This window comes from Oryzias latipes (genome assembly GCF_053564925.1).
Source record: "Oryzias latipes strain Hd-rR chromosome 1 unlocalized genomic scaffold, Olatipes_Hd-rR_3.1 chr1_Y".
NCBI lineage: Eukaryota > Metazoa > Chordata > Actinopteri > Beloniformes > Adrianichthyidae > Oryzias > Oryzias latipes.
In genome coordinates, this window is record NW_027616335.1 from 125,207 (window position 1) to 149,192 (window position 23,986).

The 23,986-nt window shown below is 39.7% G+C and overlaps 1 protein-coding gene across 1 annotated transcript in view; it reads right to left on the bottom strand.

Moving 5' to 3' along the window:
- Positions 1-23,986, bottom strand: part of LOC101171467 (FH2 domain-containing protein 1) — a 39,244-nt gene continuing 15,258 nt past the window's right edge. The window contains exons 2-12 of the mRNA XM_023954104.2: positions 21,247-22,050; positions 17,048-17,109; positions 11,128-11,230; positions 10,914-10,999; positions 9,156-9,256; positions 8,481-8,551; positions 8,218-8,325; positions 7,397-7,467; positions 6,466-6,583; positions 6,188-6,352; positions 1-5,661 (exon numbers count right to left, since the gene is read on the bottom strand). Of these exons, the coding sequence (XP_023809872.2) occupies positions 3,538-5,661; positions 6,188-6,352; positions 6,466-6,583; positions 7,397-7,467; positions 8,218-8,325; positions 8,481-8,551; positions 9,156-9,256; positions 10,914-10,999; positions 11,128-11,230; positions 17,048-17,109; positions 21,247-21,750 (3,513 nt within the window). The 5' untranslated portion in view covers positions 21,751-22,050 and the 3' untranslated portion in view covers positions 1-3,537. The remainder of the gene's footprint in view (positions 5,662-6,187; positions 6,353-6,465; positions 6,584-7,396; positions 7,468-8,217; positions 8,326-8,480; positions 8,552-9,155; positions 9,257-10,913; positions 11,000-11,127; positions 11,231-17,047; positions 17,110-21,246; positions 22,051-23,986) is intronic.

Below are 23,986 nucleotides of genomic sequence, written 5' to 3' on the forward strand. Positions count from 1 at the left end.
TTTTCAGTCCACAGCAACATGTGGTTTTATTCGTTTCTTTAGTGTCATCATCAGAAACAGGAAGTGCAGCTGTAACGTGCTGCCATTCTGTCTTATGATCAGTCTGCAGCAGAGTCACACACCTGCTGGTCTCAATCCATGAAACCGAAGATGCATCCATGGTCACATTACAGATGAGTATTTCAGAGTAAACTTCACCAAAATTACCTTTTAAATTCAAATTATGCACTGAGTAACGATTATTCCTAGCAGCACAGCATTGCTGCGCATTGTCTTTAACAATGATCAAATCCTGTGAGGAGTTAAAACACTAGGAATACATGATGCCCTTTGAAGTGAGAACACTTTGTGACCTTTAAAGTTTGTGGGGCTGTTAGTTGGGGTAAAAAACTTGGGGGGTTACTACAGTAACCGTGCACTGGCATGGAAGGGTGGTGGACATGAAAGAAGACGAATTCCAAAGCAGCCCTGCCGTTGTAAGTAAGCCACTGAAATGCGATGGAAAGGGCATCTATTGTGGCGTCTACCCTGTTAAAGGGAAAGGCTGCAGGAGGTACTTTATGACGCACAAAGATGAATGCAGGCACTACAATTGGATAGAAATGTAGCACGAGTTGTCTCCAAAATTTATTCAATCTGTAATCCAGGTTAATTTAGAAGGTTAATTCAATCCAATAAACCTCAAATGGAGACATTTTTAGCCATCTGAACGACAAATTCACATTTTTTAGGCTGAACACACACTTTGCGCCCTCCTGCAGTTTAAAGGTTCAAAAACAATTTCAATTCCTTTTAAATTGAAACAAGTGGATCTTAACTGTAAAGCTGGAAAAACTGCTGCACAGAAAGTGACAAATACTTTTAAATCAGTAGTTTTACAAAAAGATTCATGAAATCAGGAAAAGTTTTTCCTGAAGTTTAAACATTTCAGTCCTGGATTTAAGAAAACAGACTTTCCTTTGCATTACTGTATATGGATCAGGAATACATGCAGAGAATGGCAGCACTGCTAGTATGTTACCGGTACTCTTCATTTTTGTAAGTGAAGAAAATGAAAGAAACGTGAGTCCCTGTCACAGTTAGATGCAGTGGAATGTACGAAAGGCTTTGTCTTATCAAAAAGGGTTTGACCCTGATAGATGAGCTACGCTGGGATTACAGCTAATGCACTGATGTGATATGGTTGTCACAAACTGAACAACTCTTAGAAAGGCAGAAGTGTGTGAAAAAAATAAACTGAAGTGAACTCCTTACAGAACGCTAAGTAGGAGGTAAAGAAGTTCTGCCTGAACCCAGAATCCTGAACTGCTTTAGAAAAAAAAAAGTCAAAAGTCTTTCTTTTAAAGCATTTCTGTCCTTGGGGTCAAAGGCTTTTAGTCTGAACTCAGAAATTAAGATTTGGATTCATATGAATATGTTTACTTTAAAAACGTGAATTTATGCTTTGATTACACACAGAATTGATTATTGATGGTCTGGTTTTCCACAACATTCTATAAACTAGTTAAGTGCTTTAGGTCCATCCTGTTTAGACACTTACCTGTTTAAATGTACATCTTTTTTTTTTTTTCACAATAAGGGTACATTTTTTATACATTTTTCTTAAATTATTCTATTTCATGGTATTTTTATCCACTTTCAAGTCTGCTTTTACTTATATATTTATTTTATTTTTATTTAAAAATGAGTATTATTGTTGTTTTTATTCAAGTCTTTTTACGTATTTGCATCTATTTTGAGATTTTTCCAAGAAACAGAATTGCGGTTGTCTCTAGTTCTTGTCTCCTTTGATATTCTATATTATTTTATTGATTTAAATACAGTTTTTATGGGGGGAAAGCACTTTGTGTTGCGTCATTGCAGAATTTTGCCTCACAGAAGTAGTCAGAGAAATGTTTGGATGGTTTTGATATTTAACTACAAGATGGTTAGAGGACTTTTCTCCACTCCTACACTGCAAAAACTGAATCTTAAGAAAGTTAAAAGATTCTTATTTTAGGAAAATGTGTCTTATTTTGTGTCTTGCAAAAAAATAATCTCATCAATAAAGTTTTTCAGAGGCAAAATAATCATAGTTTGAGAAAACATATCTTAGTGGCTAGACGTTTTTTCCTTAATATAAGATGGTAAGACCATTTTACTTACCCTACTGGCAAATTATTTAGCTTAAAATAACTCCTAATGGTTTAAGAATTTTTATCCTGGTTGTGCAGTATTAATGCCATGAATGTAGGAATTTCTGAATATGGAGTCCTCTTTTTTCTCAAAGTCCAGGAGCACATCATGAATTCTCATCTGGATTCTAGTTGGTCGTCCCTACAAACCTGGATGCCTGCTGATGCTGCCTAACTCGAGGCTAGTTTGCTCTTTTTCCTATGGAACATTTGCTCCTAAAACAGTTAAATAAATCCTCAACAACTTATTGTGCGTTATGTGTAAGTCAACCAAAACTACCCATTTAATGGTCAACTTGTTGAAGATTTGCAATAATTTAAAGGAATATTGATCTGCAACAACAATCCAGCCGACTGTGTGGAAGCAATTTACAGCCTCTGCTGGTGGTTTAAAACTATCATCCAAATGTTAAACAAAAACGGATCTTTGACATGCAATGTGTGACTCTATTTTTAAAAGTGAGTAGAGTAATAAACCTTAATGTGGTGCTCCTTGTATCCAGAGTCTGGCTGAGTTCTAACAGTTGGGTTCTGTGTAAGTTGCAATAAGGTCACGACAGAAAAAGAGAAAAGTCAAAATAAAAACCTTCACAGTAAGTAGAAAAATTAAGATTGGACATTCAAGAACAAAATCACATAACTGATACTTTTTGCTGTTTAAAACTTTGTAAATTCCCACTTTTGTTTTTTCCAAATGTGTTTATTAATTAATGTACTAGATAAGAGTTTTTTAAACACATAACCCCTATTACGTTAAGAGAATGCACTTCTTTTCTATAGAGTACAGGATGTACTTATTGCTCTACAGTATTTATGAGCTTACATATTGCAGTGATGTCAGTGGTTCTTCAAAGTGGCGTGGCAGGTGTGTTTCCATTGATTGATAAGGTTTTCTTCACAACATTAACATGCAGAACACAGTGAGCTGCTTCTTTTTTTTCTGCTGGTACAAGGCCACTGCCATCATTCTGAGGTATCAAGCATAAAATAAAAAAACTGGTGTCGGTGGACCAGACGGCTGCTGAAAAGCACACGTCAACAGCAGCAAGGTGAGACGGAACAGATATGGAGCCCTGAAAGAAGCAGACGCTGAATCTCAATATCGACGGAGAGCCAATTAGCAGCGAAGTGAGTCGGTGGTGTTTTGATCAACATCGTCACGGACACGAGCTTAGACAGCAGCTACGCAGGCAAGAAGGTAACACTCCATTATGCCGTTTGTCAGTTTACTTACGGATAAAAAAATGCTTTACTTGATTTTCTGAGGTTTGTTGCATCTTGTAGTTTAGGAATTGTAAACCTTAAAAAAAAGTCCACCGGCTGACGTTACACTCCTAACAGTAAAGTTTCCAACTCTGTGGCTTCACTTCCAGCCGGGCTTTGCGGCCCTGATGGACATCAGGTCTCTACCCTGCACCGACCTTTCAGAGAAGCTGCTGTTCTTCCGGATACTTTCTCGCGCTGTGGGTGGGGGTGGAGTCTCACTGCGGTGGGAGGCCTTCATGCTCTGAACCCGACGCAGGTTTGTTGTTTGTGGCTTCTCCTCGCTGCTGTGAGTGGCGGTGGACACCCGACCGGGTTTCACAGGAGGCTGTCGGCCCATCAGGGAGGGGCTGCGGGACAGTGTGGACGGGACGGACACAGCGGGTGGGTCCTTCTTAGTCCTGAAGGACGAAGCCACTGTCTTTCTGGCAAAGCTGGGAACGTCGGCTGTGCTTTTGGGGGCGTGTGTGTGCTCGCTGCTGTTCTCAGAGGTAGCCCCTCCCTGCGCTTGAGTCTGGGCCAGAGCCCTCATGGTGGAGCGGCACATCTTTTCCTCGGGTGGAGGCTTGGGGATGTTTCTGAGGGGTTTGGCATTCGGTTTGTGGATGGAGGCTTTTCTTGGCAGGGAATCACGGGCCCATCGAGAGCTGCTGCCCATCTGCCCACCCCCTCTCTGGGCCTTTGACTCTTCGGGAGGCAAACTTGAGTGCCGAAGAGTTCTGGTGGTCTTGTCGCTCCGCCCTCTTGCTGGGGTGCTCTGGTCCCGGAGAGGCCGCCGCAGCTCTCCGCTCTCGTGCGCCGCGGGCTTCTCTGCTCGCTTGCTGCTCCCGGTCTTGATGAGCTTGCTGATGGGCACCACCTTCCGCATGCCCTGACTCTCACTCCCAGTGAGCGTTCGAACCCCTGGCACACCGCTGGACTTTGGGACTCTGTTGCTTTTGGGGTGCACAGACTTTTTGCAGCTTCTCTGTGCATCCTTTTCCACACCCTGCTTTCCTTCAGCTGTGTCGCAGCTCTCTGTGTCCCAGTCTTCCGTGGCGGCAGAAGGAGCCCCGGACGCTGCTTCTGCAGGATGGAGCGCTGAGAGCTCGTTGACAGAAGGGGACTGATCACTGGGGGACAAAGACTCCACATTAGAGGACAAAGAGCTTTGATCTTTTTGTGTCTCCTGTCCTGTGTCTGTTCCATAATAAAGTCCTTGTTTCGTTAGGGAAGAGCTCTTAGCATCATAATCCAGGGTTATGGAGCAGTCCGTTTCTGTGCAGTCTACTACATAAAACGTTGGCTTCCTGTTGGACACGGAGGTGTCTAGTGGGAGAGGAGTGTCACAGGTTGTTGAAGAAACTGTACTGCAGTCCTCTTCTTCCTTTTCCTCCCCAGCCTGTGTGGGGGAAAGGACTTCCCACGCTGCCTGTGGATCAGCTCCGGCCTCCACACCTTCATCCTCCTGAAAGCCTTTCAGAGTCTTGGGAGGCGATTGTCTCTCATTTTCCACGTCGGTTACATCCGCATCCTTCTGGTTGACAAAGTGCATCTGACTGCTGTTGTTTGGACTGGTGAGATCAAAAGCTTGAGGGCCTCGAACTAAAGTATGCTTCTCCACTCGGACATTCATCTGTCCAGAAAGGTTAGGGTTGGGAAAAAGTGCGGGCTTTTGAAAGACACAAAAGGAAGGACGGAGAACACTGTTTTCTGACACGGTTGAGCAGTCATTGTAGTTGTAGGAGTCCTCCTTGTCTTTTAGCCTAGAAGAGGAAAACCTGGATAATGGGCAAATAGGTTCGGTTTCTGCATGTGGAGACGTCACAAGTCTGTCGGAGTCCACCTCACGACTCTCATCCTGCGCAAAAATCCACGGGGTCGTCCTTCGCTGGACGGGTCGACCTGAGCGTGGGAGGCTGTTAAACCTGGAAAAGTCCGGGGCACTGCTCGGGCTTCCTAACAGCTCCAGGTATCCTTGGAGTTCTCGATCTGGTACCGAGTTTACTGTGTGCCGGTGGCGCCGAGCACTAGCGGAGCGTCCCAGTGGGTTGAAAGGACTCTGAGAGCGCCTTTGAAAGAAGTCCACAAGACCCTCCTTTGTGAGCATTTCCATGTCACTCTCGCTGCTGCTGCGGCCGAAGACGCCGCTCTGATCCTCCCCCGCCCACGCAAAGCGCTTCTCCTCCAGTTCCTTTAGACGCCGCTGTCTGGCTGCCTCCTTCAACTCACGCTCCACATTGTCCTGAAAGAAAAACAGACGTCAGCACGTCAGGGGTGACATTACACATGGACATAAATCCGGAAATGTGCGCTCAAATGACAACTTTTCCCCAGAATGTAGTTTTTCATAAAAACTTTTACTGATTTCAGCACAGATGAGGCTTGGATTAAACTGAAAATACTCCCTCTTGGTGGTGTAAACGTAAAGGTTGGATCTCTGTTATTTTAGGAAAACTTCATTAAGCCACTTTGTTAGTTGTAATTTGATCTTTTACTGCGCTACAATGCCACAAATTTAAATCAAAATATCTTAAAATGAGGCTTTTCACAGCAATTTTTAGGTTAGATTAAAATTCATCGTAGTAGTAGGTTTAGGGGCTGGACTTAGTTTTTAAAGTTAGAAGACATTTCACTTCTTATAGGTGAAACATCTTTTAACTTGAATCGAATTTATTTATTGGATTATTAATTTACAATTCATGATTTATTGTACAAAAAATTAATCGCATGACAGCACTAATAAAAACAGACTAAAAGCTCAAACTAACCTTAACAGCTTTGTTGAACTTGATGCAGAAGTCTTGAAAGATGCGGAAACACTCATCTAGCTTGAAGGTGTCCTTGTCTTCACAAAAGAAATCAATGAGAGCGTTCCCCTCTTTACGCAGTTCCAGCATGCATCGTTTTAAATCCTGCAGTGTCTGTGCTGAGCTCTGAGGGAAGACATTAAACACACATGAACCTTCTTCAATTGCTTCACTAAGGTACGGCTGTCTGAATTCAGCCTCCTGCGTGTGTTAGTGTAATGTCCTTGCAGCTCCTTCACCTGCAGAAAGGGCTCCAGCTGCAGCAGTAGCTCCTCGTCTCCCCGCACTTTCTCATCCAAGGATTTGATCCGGAGGAAAAGCGAGGAAAACTCCACCTCGATGTTTTCCACTGAAACTCTACATGAAAACAGCAGACAATCAGGACCATGCACTTCTGCGGGTTGTTGCATAATAATCAAGGACACTGTGGACTAAAGAAAACATCAGCATTTTGTTGAAGTGCCTGTATGGTTTTCAAAGATTTCCAGACAGGACTGCATCCTGAGAGAGTCAGGGGGGAGTTATGCTTTGACGTATGACCTTGGGAAGTTTAGAGAGCCCCTAGAGTCCTCATGTGCTTTTGTGCTACCTTATAGCACTTAGGAGAGAAGTCAGCCAGAGTAAGGTGGCTGGACTTTTCCATTCTATGCATAACATAAACCCAGTGTCCTGTAAGCTTTGGATTTGATCAAAGATTGGTTGGTTGGTTGATATTTTACAAATTACCACGAAATGGTTGGATTTCTTTGATCCCTTTAATTTGGACCAAGAGATCTACCCAGTGTGTAACCTGCCTTGGCCTAACAGTAGCTGATAGGCTCCAGCAACCCTAAAAGGGATTCAGCAGGTTTAGGAAAAGGATGGATGGATCAAGTTGAGCCAAAAGTTCTCCATACTTCAGACTAAAACATCTGACTTTTTAGATAAAACTATCTATGCCAGAGATTCTTTCTACCTTCTGTTAGTTGATTGGTGGAAAGCTGTATGTTTGATTCAGTCCAAATTGCACAAATACCCCAAAGAAACAGTTTAAAGACTGGAAAAAAGAAAACAAACAAACCAAGTAACAAAGCAAGTTGGCAGTTGTTAGAAAGCCTTCTCTGTGAGATCTTCATGTAGATTTTTTAGTATTTCACAGCACACAGAAATGCAGCCTTGTGCTCAGTTTACCTGGAGGCACTCTGCACATCCTGAAGTTTCTCTGTAAACTTCAGCAGCTTCTCATCTTTCTTTTTGGCCTCCTGAGAACAGACAGAGTGCAGTTTAGCACCTTATGTCAGGAAATGTCCTATGCAAAGTGGCTGACTGTCATTTTTGTTTAGTTATGTAACTGTTTGGCATGCAAGTGTTGGCTCTGTTGAGCTTTCTTTCACCATCTGCTGTCCACCTGCCCCCCCTTCAGTCCTGATGTTGGATACGGATTTCTAAGGCTTTGTCCTATAAGGAAGATTTCCCTGTGACTTAAAGATCTATGTATCTCCCTTCTTATGTAACTACTAAAGATTGTTTTGGTTTTGGATAGGAAGTTGGGAATAATTCTCATTTTAATATATATTAAAAAATAAAAATACTTGTCTTCTTTAATTGTTCTTGAAAAAAATTCCATAAAATCGGATTCTCTTGCTTGCAGATGCTTCAGCTCAAGTGATACTAAACCATAAAACAGATAAATTCCGTGTTTTCCATTCATACACAAAATTTCTCTGGTGAAATGCTTTTTGTGATGCAAAGTATGAAAAGTCAGACTACAGTAACCCTCCGGGAGCTCAAATGACCACATTCACGGCGCCCCCCCTTTTATACTTTGCTCTTGGAAAATGCTTTTGTGTTCAGAACAGGCTTGACGTCAAAAACCGCTGAGTAATGCTACAACAAAGAGAGGGCTAAAAAAAAATTGTCATTTCTTAAACTTCACTTTACTAAGTTGATTTAGATGAAATAATTTTAACTTGCACATTAGGTGTGAATTGCTGAGGAGAAGCTTCACTAACCATGGCGACAAAATGAAGCAGGTTCATCCCAGGCTTGTTAGCCTTGGTGTCCGCCAGTGAGAGAAGAGAGGACAGCTTGAAGCCCACAGCGTTTCCTGCATAACCACCCTGAGAACAAAAGGACATCAACACAATTTTTTACTTTTTCAACTTTGTTTTTTGATCATTTATTTAGTGGTAATTTAAAGGTAATAAATTGAGTTTTCAGGTAAAAATAAAGACGTGAAGACAGATGTGTAGAGTGGATGTTTTGAAACTCTTACGGCGTTCATGATGTTTCCAGCCTGCAGCACCAAGTGAAGGATGGCGTGAAGCTCTTCGCAGTTCAGCAGCTCTGCAGAGGATCAGCGCAAATCCAGTTAGATTCAGTTACCTCGCCATGGAGGACAGCAATTATAATGCTTTATCTGCAACTTCAGCCTTTTAGTGACAATTATTTTTATTTTCAACTATTTTGACTATTGGTAAAAACAGTTAGGATGTATTAAATAAAATTGCCCCAATGTCTATACTATTTTCCCATGCTTTGCGTTATAGGGAAAACGACCAACCAGAAAATGTTTTTTAAAAAACAGTTATATTTGAACAAGTGTGAAATGTGCTCATGTATTCACACAAATAGTAGATGTTATTTTAGAGGAAGTACTTTCATGAAATGAGAATACAGACTTTTATGTATCCATTAAAGTAAAGTCTATCATTAAATATCAACAACACAAGAAAAGAGAAAAATGTTGTAATTTTGTGAATTCATAGCTTCATATCACTAAGCTAAAAATATGCAATTGGAGTTTTAAACTAAATGATACATTTAAAGAATAGCTTGAGTAAAAAAAGGAAGAAACTGCACAAACTTCTATAACCAATTTTTTTTTTTTTTTTACATTTGACTCATCTTTACTTTTGCAGCAATGTGTTGTGCAGTAGTGGGTCGTTACCTTTGGTGGCAATGCGGACAACATCGATGTCATGGCTCAAGGCCGCACAGCAAGGGAAGAACTCCTCTCGGAGGACCATGGCCTCTATTCGAACCTCAAACCTGACAGACAGCAGAGAGGGTTTACACCATATTTCTAGTTATTTTATTTTATGAGATTTTTTTTTACAAACAATTGCGTCATCCTTCTGGCGTATTCTTCTAGCGATTTCAATGTTTTTAAAAAAGGAACCCCTTGAGATTTTCCATTGATGGTTTCTTACTATAATTTTGAAATCACCTGTGATTTATTACACCTTTGTATTAATAAAACAAAGAGCATAATATATTCAAATATATCTTTATTTGCATTTTAGAAAATATATGCTTGCTTTAAGTTAATGCTTTTGTTGTTCAGGTTCATCTGTGTTGTCTGCTGATACTGCACATAATGTACCCTCATCATCTGTTGCCAGGCTGCAAATGCCTCATCCTGGGGCATTAATGCCCCGAGGCAATCTCAGAAGATTTCAGTCCCTGTTATACCTCTCTACTATACTTTCTTCTATTTAATATTTATTTCTTTATTTAATAAGAATCTCATTTTTGATAATATTTTTTTTTCATAATAATTTTAGTAATATTTTTAATTATTTAATATAAATGTGATTTGTGATGTCCTTTATTGATGTTATATTATATAGATTATTTCTGAATGTCGTGTTGCTGCCACAGATAAATGAAATTTCCCCATTGTGGGATTAATAAAGACATCTATCTATCTATCTATCTATCTATCTATCTATCTATCTATCTATCTATCTATCTATCTATCTATCTATCTATCTATCTATCTATCTATCTATCTATCTATCTATCTATCTATCTATCTATCTATCTATCTATCTATCTATCTATCTAACGATCTATCTAACGATCTATCTAACGATCTATCTAACGATCTAACTATCTAACTATCTATCTATCTAACGATCTATCTAACGATCTATCTAACGATCTATCTAACGATCTATCTAACGATCTATCTAACGATCTAACTATCTAACTATCTATCTATCTATCTATCTATCTATCTATCTATCTATCTATCTATCTATCTATCTATCTATCTATCTATCTATCTATCTATCTATCTATCTATCTATCTATCTATCTATCTATCTATCTATCTATCTATCTATCTATCTATCTATCTATCTATCTATCTATCTATCTATCTATCTATCTATCTATCTATCTATAAGGTTTGGCTAATGTTTTTATAGTTTTATTCTGCTATATTTCATTAAACTTTTTTTTTCTATAATCTAAATTTGTCCTGGTACTAAAGCCTTTCAACTTGAATAAATAATTAAAAAAACTACACTCAGAGTTTTGTCCAAAGCAAATAAAAATTAAAGGTTTATTTCATCTTTTTTTTTTAAGGTTGACTCTTTCATTATATGAGCCACAGGCATGATATTTAGATATGTATCTCATAGTTGAAATTTAAAGATACACAGTTTGTATTTAATAGCGTAAAGTCGTCTACTGAAGGACATCAAAATCCTCTCACATCAATTCTATTCGATAAACAGAACGTGTACGAGAGGATAACAAGCTCTGTCTAGAAATTTGGTTTAGAAAGTTCATTTATTTACTTGTGTCTAAGCAGATGTTCAACAAGTCTCTGTGCAAAAGGCTTTTCTCTTCTCCTCACCTGATGAATTCACTTTTCATTTTATGTAAACTCAGTACATCCCTATTGAAAAGAACTTACCGTGGAACGTGGATTAGGAGAAACATAAAGGAGTCGACCAGTGTCAGCTTGTCTGGATCCCCTTTAAACGCCTGGAGCTTCTTGATCTGCAAACAGGGTGAAGAGAAAGAGGAAGCTCAGCAGGATGTGTCGTCTTTTTTTTTTAATTCACATGAACTGTCTTTGATGGTTGCTTCTGTCATTCATTTTTCTACATAGGCGGGCAAACACGGACCTCCTCAGCATCAGGCAGCAACTTCAGCAGGTCTTTGAGCAGCTCGGCTCCATAATTCTTTCCATCTCCTCGACGTATGTCTTCAACAATGGAGCCGTTGGACCTGAAAGACAAAGAGGGTGTTTACTTTAATCGTACAGGTGGTCGCTTTCAAAGCCTAACAACAGCACCAAAAACTCTGTGCTTCTGTCTGCCTTGATGTCAATAACAGAGATGTTTGAGCAAAAACAAAAAAATCAAATTTATTTGAAGACAGAATACAGTTGCACAAAGTTCACAACCAATGAGCCAAAGATGAATTATTTCTGTACAAATTAAAAGCTGCAGAGATGATTTGTGTCTATGAATTAAATCATTAATCTTAACTTCATGGGGCACACATTTTATAAGGCAAATTGTGACACTTAATAAACACTTAATAGATTGTGCCCATTTATTCAAAAAAAAAAAAAACTTCAGCAAAGTTGGATGGATTTAAAAAACCTCCACATGGCTGTACATTCTGTCAGTCGAGTTCTGTTGATGCAGCAGTCTAAGAGCAGGCCGCTCAAAGTGCATTTGAAATTATTGAGACAAGCAGGGAATAAATCAGAATAATGATGAGATCAACGTAAATGGACATTTAAGAAACAGTCAAGTGATAAAACATGGAACTGCTGGCCCTGGCCTGGGTGGCGGTCTTGGTCGCCCGGGGGGCGGTTGTTCCCTGCCTGTTCCCGTGTGGCGTTGGGGGGATTCCGGCAGCCGCTGCTGCTGCGGCGGGGGACTGGGTGTGGGGATGGCTGGGCGCTCCTCCTCCTTCTTTTCACATTCCACCATCCATTTTATTAGAACATAAACACTCACCTGAGCACAGGTGTTAGCTCACCTTTGCACTAATAGTTTGCATGATTGAATGAAGGAAAGATTTCACACCAGTTGGTTTAAAGGCATAGGTATGTGTTTGCGAACATGTTTGTGATCTGTTTTGTGTACATGTTGACATGTGGACATTTTTGCAGCTAGCAGGTGTGTTGATAACATTTGAGTGTGTGTGAACAGGCCCGGCCCTTTTTGTACTACATTTGAACCGTACCGTAATGATAAACAACCAGTAAACCTGTCTGCTCTATGCTGCTTCATGGTCTTACCCCCCCCCCCCTCTCACTATCACCCCCCCCCCCCCCCCCCTCTCTAACATCCCTCTCTCTTCTTCCCTTCTTTCATTTTCCGTCCGGTCCAACACCAAAGATTTACAAACATGGTTGAAATTAATAAAGTTTGGCCTCAACTACAAAAGGGGTTTATTCAGACATACCTTTGGTTTGTCTGAAGATTAATAACCCCTCTTGTTAAAGTAAAATATGTCCAACACAAGAGGCCCTCAGCTCTCATCTGCCTGCCTAGCTGTTGGACAGGACAAGTTAAAAAAAAAAAAAAACATGGAACAAATCAAAGCGAAACTATGCAAAAGTATAATGGAGGAATAAAATAAAAGATATGCATGAGAAAGATGATGTAATGAGCAGAGGGATAAAATGAACTGATAACAGAGAGAGTAGCTAAGCTTTTCAGGAAACACTTAAGCCCTGCAGAACAAGAGCACACCAGAAGCTGCAAAAATAATCTGTGTAAACACACTATTGACAAGCAGTCTAACTCATTTATATATGAGTTAGACTCAGAAGCAGCGATAACTCATGTTAAAATCCCACGGTCTTTATCAACTAGACAGTGCAAAGGGGAGGAAGAAAGAGGAAATAAAAGTGGTGAGGTCACTGCTCATATTTGCTGTTTACTTTGGACGGCATGGCTCAGGCAAATGCCAGTAAAATACAGTGGAGGGCCATGCAAAAACACTGCCATGGAAACAGATATTGAACACACTTATAGCACTCTGCCATAACAGCCTTTGCCACACTTAGAAAGGCGGTCGACTGCGCTTCATTCCCGTCCCGTGTGTCTTTCGCAAAACACACTAAAAACTAAAAAGGTTACTTAGGACTTTCTTGAAAATGAAACTAGGAAAAGCTACGAAGAGTGACTGGAGTTCCAAGTTTTGTAAAGAAACCTGAACTCCAAATGTTTCTCTCTGTGTTGTACAGTTTGTCTGTCAGCTGCATGGCCTTTAACATATCCCTCCTCCTTCCATAAATAGACATGAAAAAACAAAATACCCCTCTTTTCTTTTAGATACGATTTACATCTGTCCTAATTTACATATCAGGAAAAGTTAGGAGGATATCTGAACTTCATCAGATGTTTGAACTTGTTCTGCGTTTCAAAAAAAACATTTGTTTAGCGAAAAGTTTTAAAAAAGACAGAAGAACCAGTAAAAAAAAATACTCGAAGGTCAATGGCACCCTGTTATTTCACTGTTGAGGTTGTTTATAGTAATAAAAATCAGTGACATAAGTGCCTGAAGCTACGGTGGAAGGATTTTGTCCCATTATGCTTCCATTAGTTCATATCCGTAAACATTTTTATTTACGTTTCTTATCAGATCCCATCCCAGTATTTTCTTTGCGACGAGATAAGGATGATGATTGAGCTCCTTTGACATTTTTTTCTTATACGGATTGGCATGGCCTTCCAGGTAGCCTCAAATAGGTCTTTAGAAGACACACAGAGGAACTCATGGTTAGCTAAGCACCAACATTTTAGATACTAAACTCACGTGGCAGCAAAAATAGTCACCATTGTGCCCAGCAGCTGCTGATTCTGGGTTTCCTAAAATACAGTTCATCACAGCCCAACATGTCCACTTTGGTCTCCTCTAACAGAATCATTTTCATTATGTTGTTTGCTCTGAGGAAAGTAAACAGCGCTGTCCTGTGCTGATAAGGAAGGAGTCTTCGAGCTCTGACAACATGATTTGCAAAGTATTAGATCGGGCCCTTTTTGTCCTGCTTTTGTGCTAACCTCATGTCATGTCCATACCTGTCAAGGATTCTGGACATTTAACAGGTTTAACTTTTCTTTTTCAATGACTTTTTGTCTTAACAAACACCTTATTATTCCTGCTAATAAATGTACGGTATATATTTTTATTTAATGGGATCTTCTCTGGTCTTTTATTCAAATGAACTTGACTTTTTACAGGCAGAATTTCTAACATGTATTTTTAATTAAATGATCTAAGACATATATTTAATTTTTCATAACTGGGCCTACTTATAGATTCCTTCTTTTCATGAAAGGGCATCAGAGGAAGTTTTTTAACTCCAGCTTCCTTGGAAAAAGTAAACCCAGTATTCTGGAAGAATTTGGCCGATTTCGAACCTCTGATTCAGAAGTGCAGCGGATCAGCTCTACATCTAATACAGAGTGCTTGAGTGTTCATGGAAGTTCATGGAAGTTTTAACGTGTTCTTTGTGGATTTGGAGAAAGTGTTTGATCTTGTTCCTTCTTGTATTCTGCCAAAGGTGCTCCAGAAATGTGGAGCTTGTACTCTCGATTTATTGGTTAAATTAGGTTCCTAATCTGACCTATGGTGATGAGCTTTAAGCTGAGACCCAACAGGAGAACATCCCAGAATAAGGTGAGGTCAGTCACTCGGGAGGAGCTGCTCTTTCACACCAATAGTGGCACTGGGATGCCTTCTGGAAGGCTCTCTGGAGAGGTGTTCCAGGATTGTCCCACAGGGAGGAGACCCAAAACATGCTACAGGAACTACGTCTCTCTGCTGACCTGAAAGCACCTTGATGTCTCCCAGCAGCAGTGGAAGAAGTTTCTGTGGAGATGAAGCTGTCTCAGCGTCGACTGCTGCCCTTGTAACCTCACTTTGGTTACAAGGACAAATGCTCTTAGTTTGATGCTGACTGTTTGGCTTAAAATAAGATCCAGACCAGGCTGGCTCTGTATTTCAAATGTGATTCAGAAAAAGTGTTCACTTTTATTTGGTTTGCTTTAATTTGACACAGAGTGGACAATACCTAGGAGTTACCATGACAACATCTTCTCATTTGTTGTGGTGATGAATAAAACAAAGTTCTGACCAGGAAGAGAATACATTAAAAATAAACATGGTAATCCCCTTCTGCTACTTCACAAAAGGGATATTTTCCTGCTTTTTCATTATTTGTCCCTTCACTACTCAACACTTCTTGCACTATATAGTAGTGTGTTTCCAAAATCCAGTGCTCCAGAAACTTCTCAGAAGTTTCAGTGAAAAACCAGTGTGCATCGATGCTCACTAGATTGGTGAATTGAAACCACAAAGTATTGTGTTTTAACGATTTCTGAAGGGAGAAAAAATATTATTTTTAACAAGCCATTCAAGGTTTCACTTTCAGACCACAATGTATTTATAAATATTCTTTGTAAAATGTTTATATTGATTAAGGCCGTGTCACACAACCACTACCAACATTTTTAATCATATGTGAATATACGTGAAAAAAAGTGAGAAAAGTCGTGGTCTTCACAGATATATAATAAATAAACTATGGAAGAAGTACAAATAAACCACGCAAAAAACACGTAAATCGATGTAGAACATGAAATATGCATGACTATTGCATTGTTTATATGCAATTCATTAGTGATTCCTGTGCCAATTAGGTCATTTTAACATGATGTGTGCACCGTATACGCGATATAAAAGTTATCGAAGCTGTTAAATGTATTCCAACACTTGACCTAAAACACACTGCAAGAATCAAAATAAATGGCAGCAAAATTCATAGTTTTATTGGCAATATAAACAAGAAGCCTTGAATATAATTAGCCAAATGGAAAAGGTCACAGAATTTACGCTAAAATTGTGGTTCAATGTTGTGTGAAAATACAGGCTAGAGGAAGAGCTTAGGATTCTCCAGTGATTAACTTATGATAAGGTCTTAATTCCAGGTTCTCATGACAAAAATGTGCAAATTAATAAAAAAATAGACATTTCCTAAATTTTGAAACTTTGAAACTGAAATTTAACTCTACCAACCAGGACCACTTCAGGTTTTTTCAGATAAAATACATGTGATGGAATTGTTAAACTATAGGATAAGAACTCAAGAAGATCTTTGTCAAAAAATATCGAAAATATGGACGACGTCATAAATACTTATACATGGACATTGTTGTAAAAAACCCTATAGAGCCGAGGCATTCCAAGTTATTTCTTTTTTTTGGTTTTGCTTTGTAAATATATTTTTATTGTTACTTCTGCTTTTTTTGTATGTTTCAACTGTGTGTTTAAAAGGCAATAAAAAGAAAGTAAGAAAAAAACAAGTTATACATAGGTGGTAGATGCGTAAAAAGTTTGTTAGACATACCTTCGTTTCAACACTCGTTGAAAGCCAAAAATTGGCGTATGCAACTTGCAAAAATAATGCACAACTGCGTAAGATTAACTGTACGTAATAATTGCATATAAACTATGTAAAATATGCATAAACTGCATAAATCTCAACTCACCAAAAATTTTGAACAGCTCAAAGCCAGATTCATGTTCGACCTGTCAGCCGAAACCCTTGACGGAAAATGCGCAAAATGCACGTAGTGGCTGTGTGACATGTCCTTTAGGTTTTTACATCAGGAAGTTGGTGACATCATATTTTCCACTGAAAGAAAAACGTAGTGACACTAGATAGTCAACACTATATTGTTTTTACGTAGCGTGTGTGTGTGTGTGTGTGGGGGGGGGGGGGGGGGATTCAGACATACTGTACTTCATAGTCTGAATTCCATTCTATGGACATACTTCATAGCCCTTATCCCTTTCAAACAGTTTCAGGCTGTGGTTTCACCTACAGTACACTGTGATGAACCACACTGAGGTTTGATTGCAGCAGCAAAACTTACGTTTGGATTTTTGCCAGATCTAGTTAACACTAAATGAACAATGAACCTTCTCACCTCCCAAACGTCAAACCATACAAAGTGTGAAGTGGGTCACATGATCCAAGGTGTGAAAACATGCTTAGAAACCAACTGAAAGACTTACCTCTTAAACTGTTTGAGAAAAATGCCCACATTCATTCCCCTCTTTGAGTCAAGGATGTTGATCTGAAACAAGATGAAATGTATGTTTTAATATATTTATTCATTTCCTTTATTTCAAAAGTTCATTGTAACTTGATTATTTAGAGATACATTTAAACAAAAGTGTAAATAAGAACCAGCTTTTTTATCTGTGTACACTGGAGTAAGAAAATCCTTTGAACATTACAAGTGGCTCACATGTCTTTTATAAACAATAGATTGTATTACCTTTCCAAAACTGGAAAAACAAACCAAATATAGCTTTTACCGGCAATCAGAGCAGTACGTTTTTTTTAAACAAATGATGCTGCTTGCAGGTAGTAAAAAGTACTTAACACATAATCATTAGGGCTAACACCCAAATATAGATGTTGATTCAATTAAATAATTACAAGATATCTTTTTTTCGATTCATGGGAACCCTTTTCATTCAACTTTTAAAGTACATACTCTACTTATGTTTACTTTATGTGTACTTTTAAATACTCTACCCAGTTAATAAAACACATGCATGTTCTGCTGCATCTGTGCTATTGATACCAAATGATCATGGCTGACATGAAAAACTCTGGTTTGAAGGTTCTTGAATACAGCGAAAACAGTGAGAACGATTGAAGAACACATATAAATAAGAGTCATTATTGAAAGTTGACGAGATGCTTCCTGGTTTTAAAGGGCTAAATCAATTTTTTTTAGCCTTTTAGGCTATTATTGTCATGGTTTGGGTTTCTTTTGTCTTGGTTTTTGCTTTCCGTTTTGTTCTGTCATGTTTGGTTCTGTTTCCTGTTTTATTTTGAAAGGTGTTCTGTCTGGTCATGTTCCTGAGTTTTACTTCCTGGTCCCTATCTGTCCTGATTATGTTCACCTGTGTCTTGTCTGCCCTGCCTGTATTTAAGTCTCGTCTCTCCCTTCCTCTTGTGCTGGTCCATTAACGTCTCTAACGTCGTAACGTCTCATCCATGTAAGTCTTCTGCCATGTTTCATGCCACGCCACAGTAGGCTTAGGTTTGTTTGGTTATCCTGCTCTGGAGCGCCTTTTGTTTGCTATTAAACCCTTTTGCCTTGGAACCGTGTGCCTCCTGCCTCTGCGTCTGGGTCCTACCTGCTCTCGAGCCCCCTCGCACATGACAATTATAATGTTCATTTCTCCTGAAGAGAAACCTCATAGCCAGTGGTGCAAAAAGTGGGCATGCGGCATATGCCTCACATAGGGGCTGCAGTTTGGCGCCAAACTGATGTTGTGAAAGTTATTTATTGTCCATATTTTTTAATTTCACAGTTGTTTGTGCACATATATTTAGATATGATCATTAACAGAAGCACATCGTAACTGCTTGGGCGCCCCTGCAGCAGCCTCCTCCCTCCCTCTGGTCTTGTACAGAGAGCGCAATCGAACGTGCTGGAGCGCACTCTCGCCTTTATTTATTATTTGAATTGTGGGATCATCTGACTGCGCGCTTTAAATGGAAAGGCAAAAGAAAAAAAACAATCATGGGATCAAAACAGAAAACGCGAAAAGGACAAAAATGTGGTGTGACTGAAGAAAAGTTTCTTAAAATGGTTGAGAGACAGCAGGTACGTTATAGCAGAGTTAAAAACAAACTTGAAAAACATTCAGGCTAAAACTACTTTGGTCACAAGTGTCTTAAAGCTGTACTGAGCAGGATTTACAGTATCAATAATCATGAAGATAAAATAAAGGAGCTTGTTTGTGCTGATTTTGTTTTAAATAATTTCTTTAACTAGATGTACCAAAACACTGAAAATTTACATTTATCCTTTGACTGAAACAGCATTAAATAATGATCAAAGTTGTTCCTATGGGCAATTTGGTAGAAGTACATGTGATTGTGGTTAGATGATGTTTTTATTTTATTTTTTATGTTAAAAGTTTCAATAATTATTTTTTCTGAATGACTATTTAGTTTACAGCCTTTTGTTTTTTATATCACTTTGGCTGAACGACATTTTGGATTTTAGTTGAACAATTGGAAATGTTTGACAACAACAAAGAAACATATTCTATCCCACCACTAAGTGATATCCAACAAAAATGTCATTTAAAATGAAAAAGGTTTCTATTTTACATATAGTTTGTTCTGCATTCTTTTAAGTTTATATCATACAGCTGTGAGGATGGAGAGAAAGACGAGAAGAGAGAGAAAGATTTAGGACAGATGGAGCAAAGAAACTTATGGGGGACGTTCAGGGCAAAGCCAGCTAATCAGTCATTTTGAAATAGTATTCTTAAATAAAAAAACATGCATTAGCAAGATGTTTAATTCATTTGAAACATGAACTAATTGTTGCTTGGCCATATGATTTAGTGGAGAAGAACACAGGCAAGAGGTGAAGGAGACAGACATGAGGTTGGTGATGCACCTGATATCAAAGAGAGCAGAGATGACTTAATGTAGGAATAATTAAACTGTTGAAGTCACAAAAACCTAAATGCTCATTCTGGTTTAAACGTCTGCTGACCACCTGTTCACTTATTTTGGGAAAACGAGTGCAGACATACATGACAATTTAGTCTCAACAGAGAAGAATGAGGAGAGACGTTCAGATGATGATGATGATAGAAAGAGAGACGATCAGCTGATGAAGAAGAGGGAGAAGAACAGAGAGGTACAGAGGGGAGGGCTGGGGCAAGGCATTACTCAGAAGATCCTTCTGAATGGCCTTTACCACACAAATTTGGGGAATCATTGGGGCAATACACGGTTGAAAATAGCTCACAAAAATGTTCTGCTGGGTCAAATCCAATCAGATAAGAATTAATTAGATGTATACATTTAAACAACAAAAGTGTTGTATGGATGTTTAGATAGCCTTAGGAGGGGTGGATGTGACGTTTTATTATGTGCATTTATGTTTGTGTGTGGGGGGGAGGGGGCGTTTTTTACGTGGCCGCATACTCCTATGAAATTAGGTGGTTGTGCCCCTGCCCGTAGCTATATTTTGATCCGTTCACACATTTCTGAATATTCCTCTAAAACCTGCACTCTGAGCACCAGCCCCTCCCAACTCACTAAAAACAAGCTGGTTCTCTTGAGCTGACCTTGACCAGAGAGAACCGCCCCATCCAGGAAGAGTCTGCACTGCCAGCACCGCCCCCAGGCTAACACACACACACACACACACACACGTTCTCTGCTGAGCTAGCGATGATCGGGAAAAACACTTTCATATTATATGCGCAATTAAGCATCTATGCCAACAGTTCAGATGTTGTTTGTTTTCACGGGTGAGAAACGGACACCCTGCTGAAGCCGATTCTAGGATGTACTCCGCATTTGCCCAACAGTAGCTGGGATAGGCTCCAGCAACCCCATGACGCCAAAAGGAATACCGTGGTTTTTTAAGATGGATGGATGAAATACACTAAATTTCTGTGAGAACAGTGTCCTTTGCTTCAATTAATTTGTGACTTATTTGTTTTTCTTGGTCCTTGTAATGTTCTGTTTTAAGGCTTGTTTTTAACACTATTAAAGCTTCACCTGAAAATTATCAACTGCCATTTCATTTCAATGAACCATCCTCAGCGTATTTAAGTGTCTGTTAGTTCTTCCTTGTGAGGTCATCAACTTTGTCACACTTTTATTTTTTACCTTGCTTTACTGTTTTGTTTATGTTTAGGTTTTTTTTATTTAAGTTTTTTACTTCCTACCATCTGGACTCTTGCATTGGCCCTCATCACTGAGTTGATTGTCCTATTCATTTCATATCATTTAGATATTCTGACTTTATTTATTTATCCGACAAACTTCTTCTAACAACAACAGCTGTTATTTTAGTATTTTATCCAGGTGTTGTTTTACTTTTCACCTCATGACCAATTCATGCCTTTGTGTTTATTTTCTATGCATGAAAGGAAAAACCCAAACCAATGCTTGTAAAGATGCTTTGCTAAGTCAGGAGCTTTAAGGAAACTGATCCATCTTTGTTTTGTAATGTTGGTAGGTCCTGCTACTGTTTGCACACAGAACAAAAACCAAAGTTAGAAGCTTTACAGGCATCTTATATCTAAATATTTTTATTGCATGTTCGCATATTAGGACCCTTTAAGCTGAAACTCATACATCCTGCATTTATTTAGTGTGGAATGTTCCAACTTAATAAGACTAAAGAACATGTGGGTTCATGTTTTCTTCTACTCACCTCCCCCTTGCTGCTCTCCTTAAAAGAGCGGGACCTGGACACACGCGATGACGCTCCAGGTGTTGCTCCACGTAAATTGGTGGCCACCTCCTCCTGCTGCCCAAACAGCTCCTCCACAGAGCGGACGTCGATCTGGAACTGCTGCTGCCGGACCGCAATCGTCCAGATGTTTGGCTTCCCGCGGACCTTCTCCTCTGGGATGGGCTTCCAGTAGAAGCTCCGCACACGCCGCTTTTTTCTCCCGTTGGGGTTGGTGGGCGTGGTTGCTGGGGGTGGTGGGGGTGGAGGTGCTCTAGGGGGCGGGGGCGGGAGGGGAGGGGGGTTGTCCTGCTGGGTGATGTCAGGGACATCGCTAAGAAAAGGCAAGGAGGAATCAGTCTTTGCAGACACGGAGGACAGGTCAGAGGTAGTGACGGAGCTGCTCTCCTCGCTGCTGCAGCTCTCGGGCTCATTGGACTTGGATGAACCACTCATACCAAACATCACAAAGGAAAAGCTCGGCATACAAGCTGAATGATGAGAACGTGTGGTACACAAAACAAACAAGATCTTCCGTTCATCAAAAACTAGATCCACCCTCTCGTTTTAGTGCATCTAGTCACTTAGAGGAGGATATAAAAGCTACCATGTGTCTCCTCACTGCTGGAAGAACATAAGTGTCTCTGCATTTAGTCATAGTGAACGGTGGAAGTTGTTTGAGCTTTTCCATCTTCATCCCTCCGCTGGTCATCCAGCACACTGAGCTGAGTCTGTGAAGGCCACCTTTCCAGCAGAAAAGGGCAGGAGAAGATGTGGGCCATGGAGCTGCAAGAGTAACAAAAACACAACAGGATTAAGGTCAAACTTTACGTGACAGACAATCGTGACTCAGGAGAACGGCTTCTGAGACAATGTGTTGTACAATGAGTGAAAGGGCAAAAAAAGAGTTTTATTGATTGTTTCAAATTTTGTAAATTGAGTTTATGGCAATGTTGAAAAATGATCTATTTTTAGGGTTAACCGTTTCTGGAACTTGCTCTCTCCCTCCTACATTTAAACTAGTAAGTTCCCAGAGATTCTCAGCCTCGTCCACCTGATACGCAGAGTCTAACTAATTAATCAATGGACGTCATCAACCGCCTCATGTTGCCAACGGCAGCCAGTAAACTCTGCTGTCACGTGCTCAGAGCTGGACCGCTCTGTCACTCATGCTTCATTCATGAGACAGTAAGAACATCTTACCTCAGTCTCCTCACTCCGCTGAATCATCGTTAACACTTCTCTATAAAACAGCTTCTTTATTATAGAAGTCTTGCTTTATATTGTTATTTTATTGTTTTATTGCTTTTACTATTTTATTTTTGTATTGTTTCTTTATTGTATTATATCGTTTAGTGATTTTATTTCTATTTGATTTTATGTTTAGCACTTTGGTTGCCTTTGCTTTTATTGGTGCTCTACAAATTATTGATTGATTGATATATATATATATATTTTATGACATTATCTATTTTAAAGAATTACATTTTGAGTTGAATAAGTTATTAGCGCTTGTGTCTAACTAGTAAACCATTAAATTCCAAAAAATAAATGTTTGCTAAAGTTTGTCATCACTGTCTTAAATCTCAGCTAAGACTTTTGTGTTCCCTGTGTTCATTCATTAGTCAAGTGTCATTGATGAATTTGCAGCAAAGGAAAATCTTTTAAAAAGTCGGTGACCACCGTGGTCATTTAACTTGATTTACAAAATGAAAGCCTATCGGTCAGTAACACAAAACTGGGTGGCCCTGAGGCTCGGAAATCACAGGGATGGTGTCCCACTCACCCGCCAGCTGCCATGACTGATCTTCTAAAACAAACCTATTGTTGACCACAAAGCTTCCCCATTTCTATCAATCTTCTTTGCTGAGAAAGAGTGCCCTGCCCTCAGACAAGAGCTGGAGGCCATGTATCATGAAGACACATTCATGAAACAAGTTCTGTTCACATACCTCCACTTGTAATGCTGCATAAACAGCCATGAGCCTGTTTGTCCTACCTGTAGGGTGATGCTGCAAATACATACTGAAAACAGCATCAGGAAGGCTATAGATCCTCCATTCACAAACATTATTAGAGCATATCAGACCAGGAGTTACAGTAAATAGAGACTAAATCTATTGAGTAACCCACATAAAAGTGTGAAAAGACTGTTAATTTTAGAAGACTAAAGCTTAAATGGTCCTATTATGCATGAACTACATTTGTTAATCAGTCATGGGTTTTTAGTTAAGTTGTAACATTACAAGAAGCTTAAACAACTTAAACAGATCATTGGTGTAAACTTTATGTAAACAATACTTTAATTTAAACAAGAGCGCTAACCACTGCGCCATAGCGCTCTTGCCTCACAGCAAGAAGGCCCCTGGTTCAAGTCCCGGCTGGGGGACATGAAAAACTACATCAATGGGGGACCTTTCTGTGTGGAGTTTGCATGTTCTCCCCGTGCATGCGTGGGTTTTCTCCGGGATCTCCGGCTTCCTCCCACCGTCCAAAAACATGCTTCATAGGTTGATTGGCAACTCTACATTGTCCATAGGTGTGAGAGTGAATGGATGTGTGATTGAGGATATCTACCCTGCGACAGACTAGCGACCAGTCCAGGGTATCCCTTGCCTACGCCCAAGTGGCCGGGATAGGGTCCGGCAACCCCGTGACCCCGATAGGGAATAAACGGTAAAGAAGATGAATGAATGTTTGAAAACCTTATGGCACTGTAATA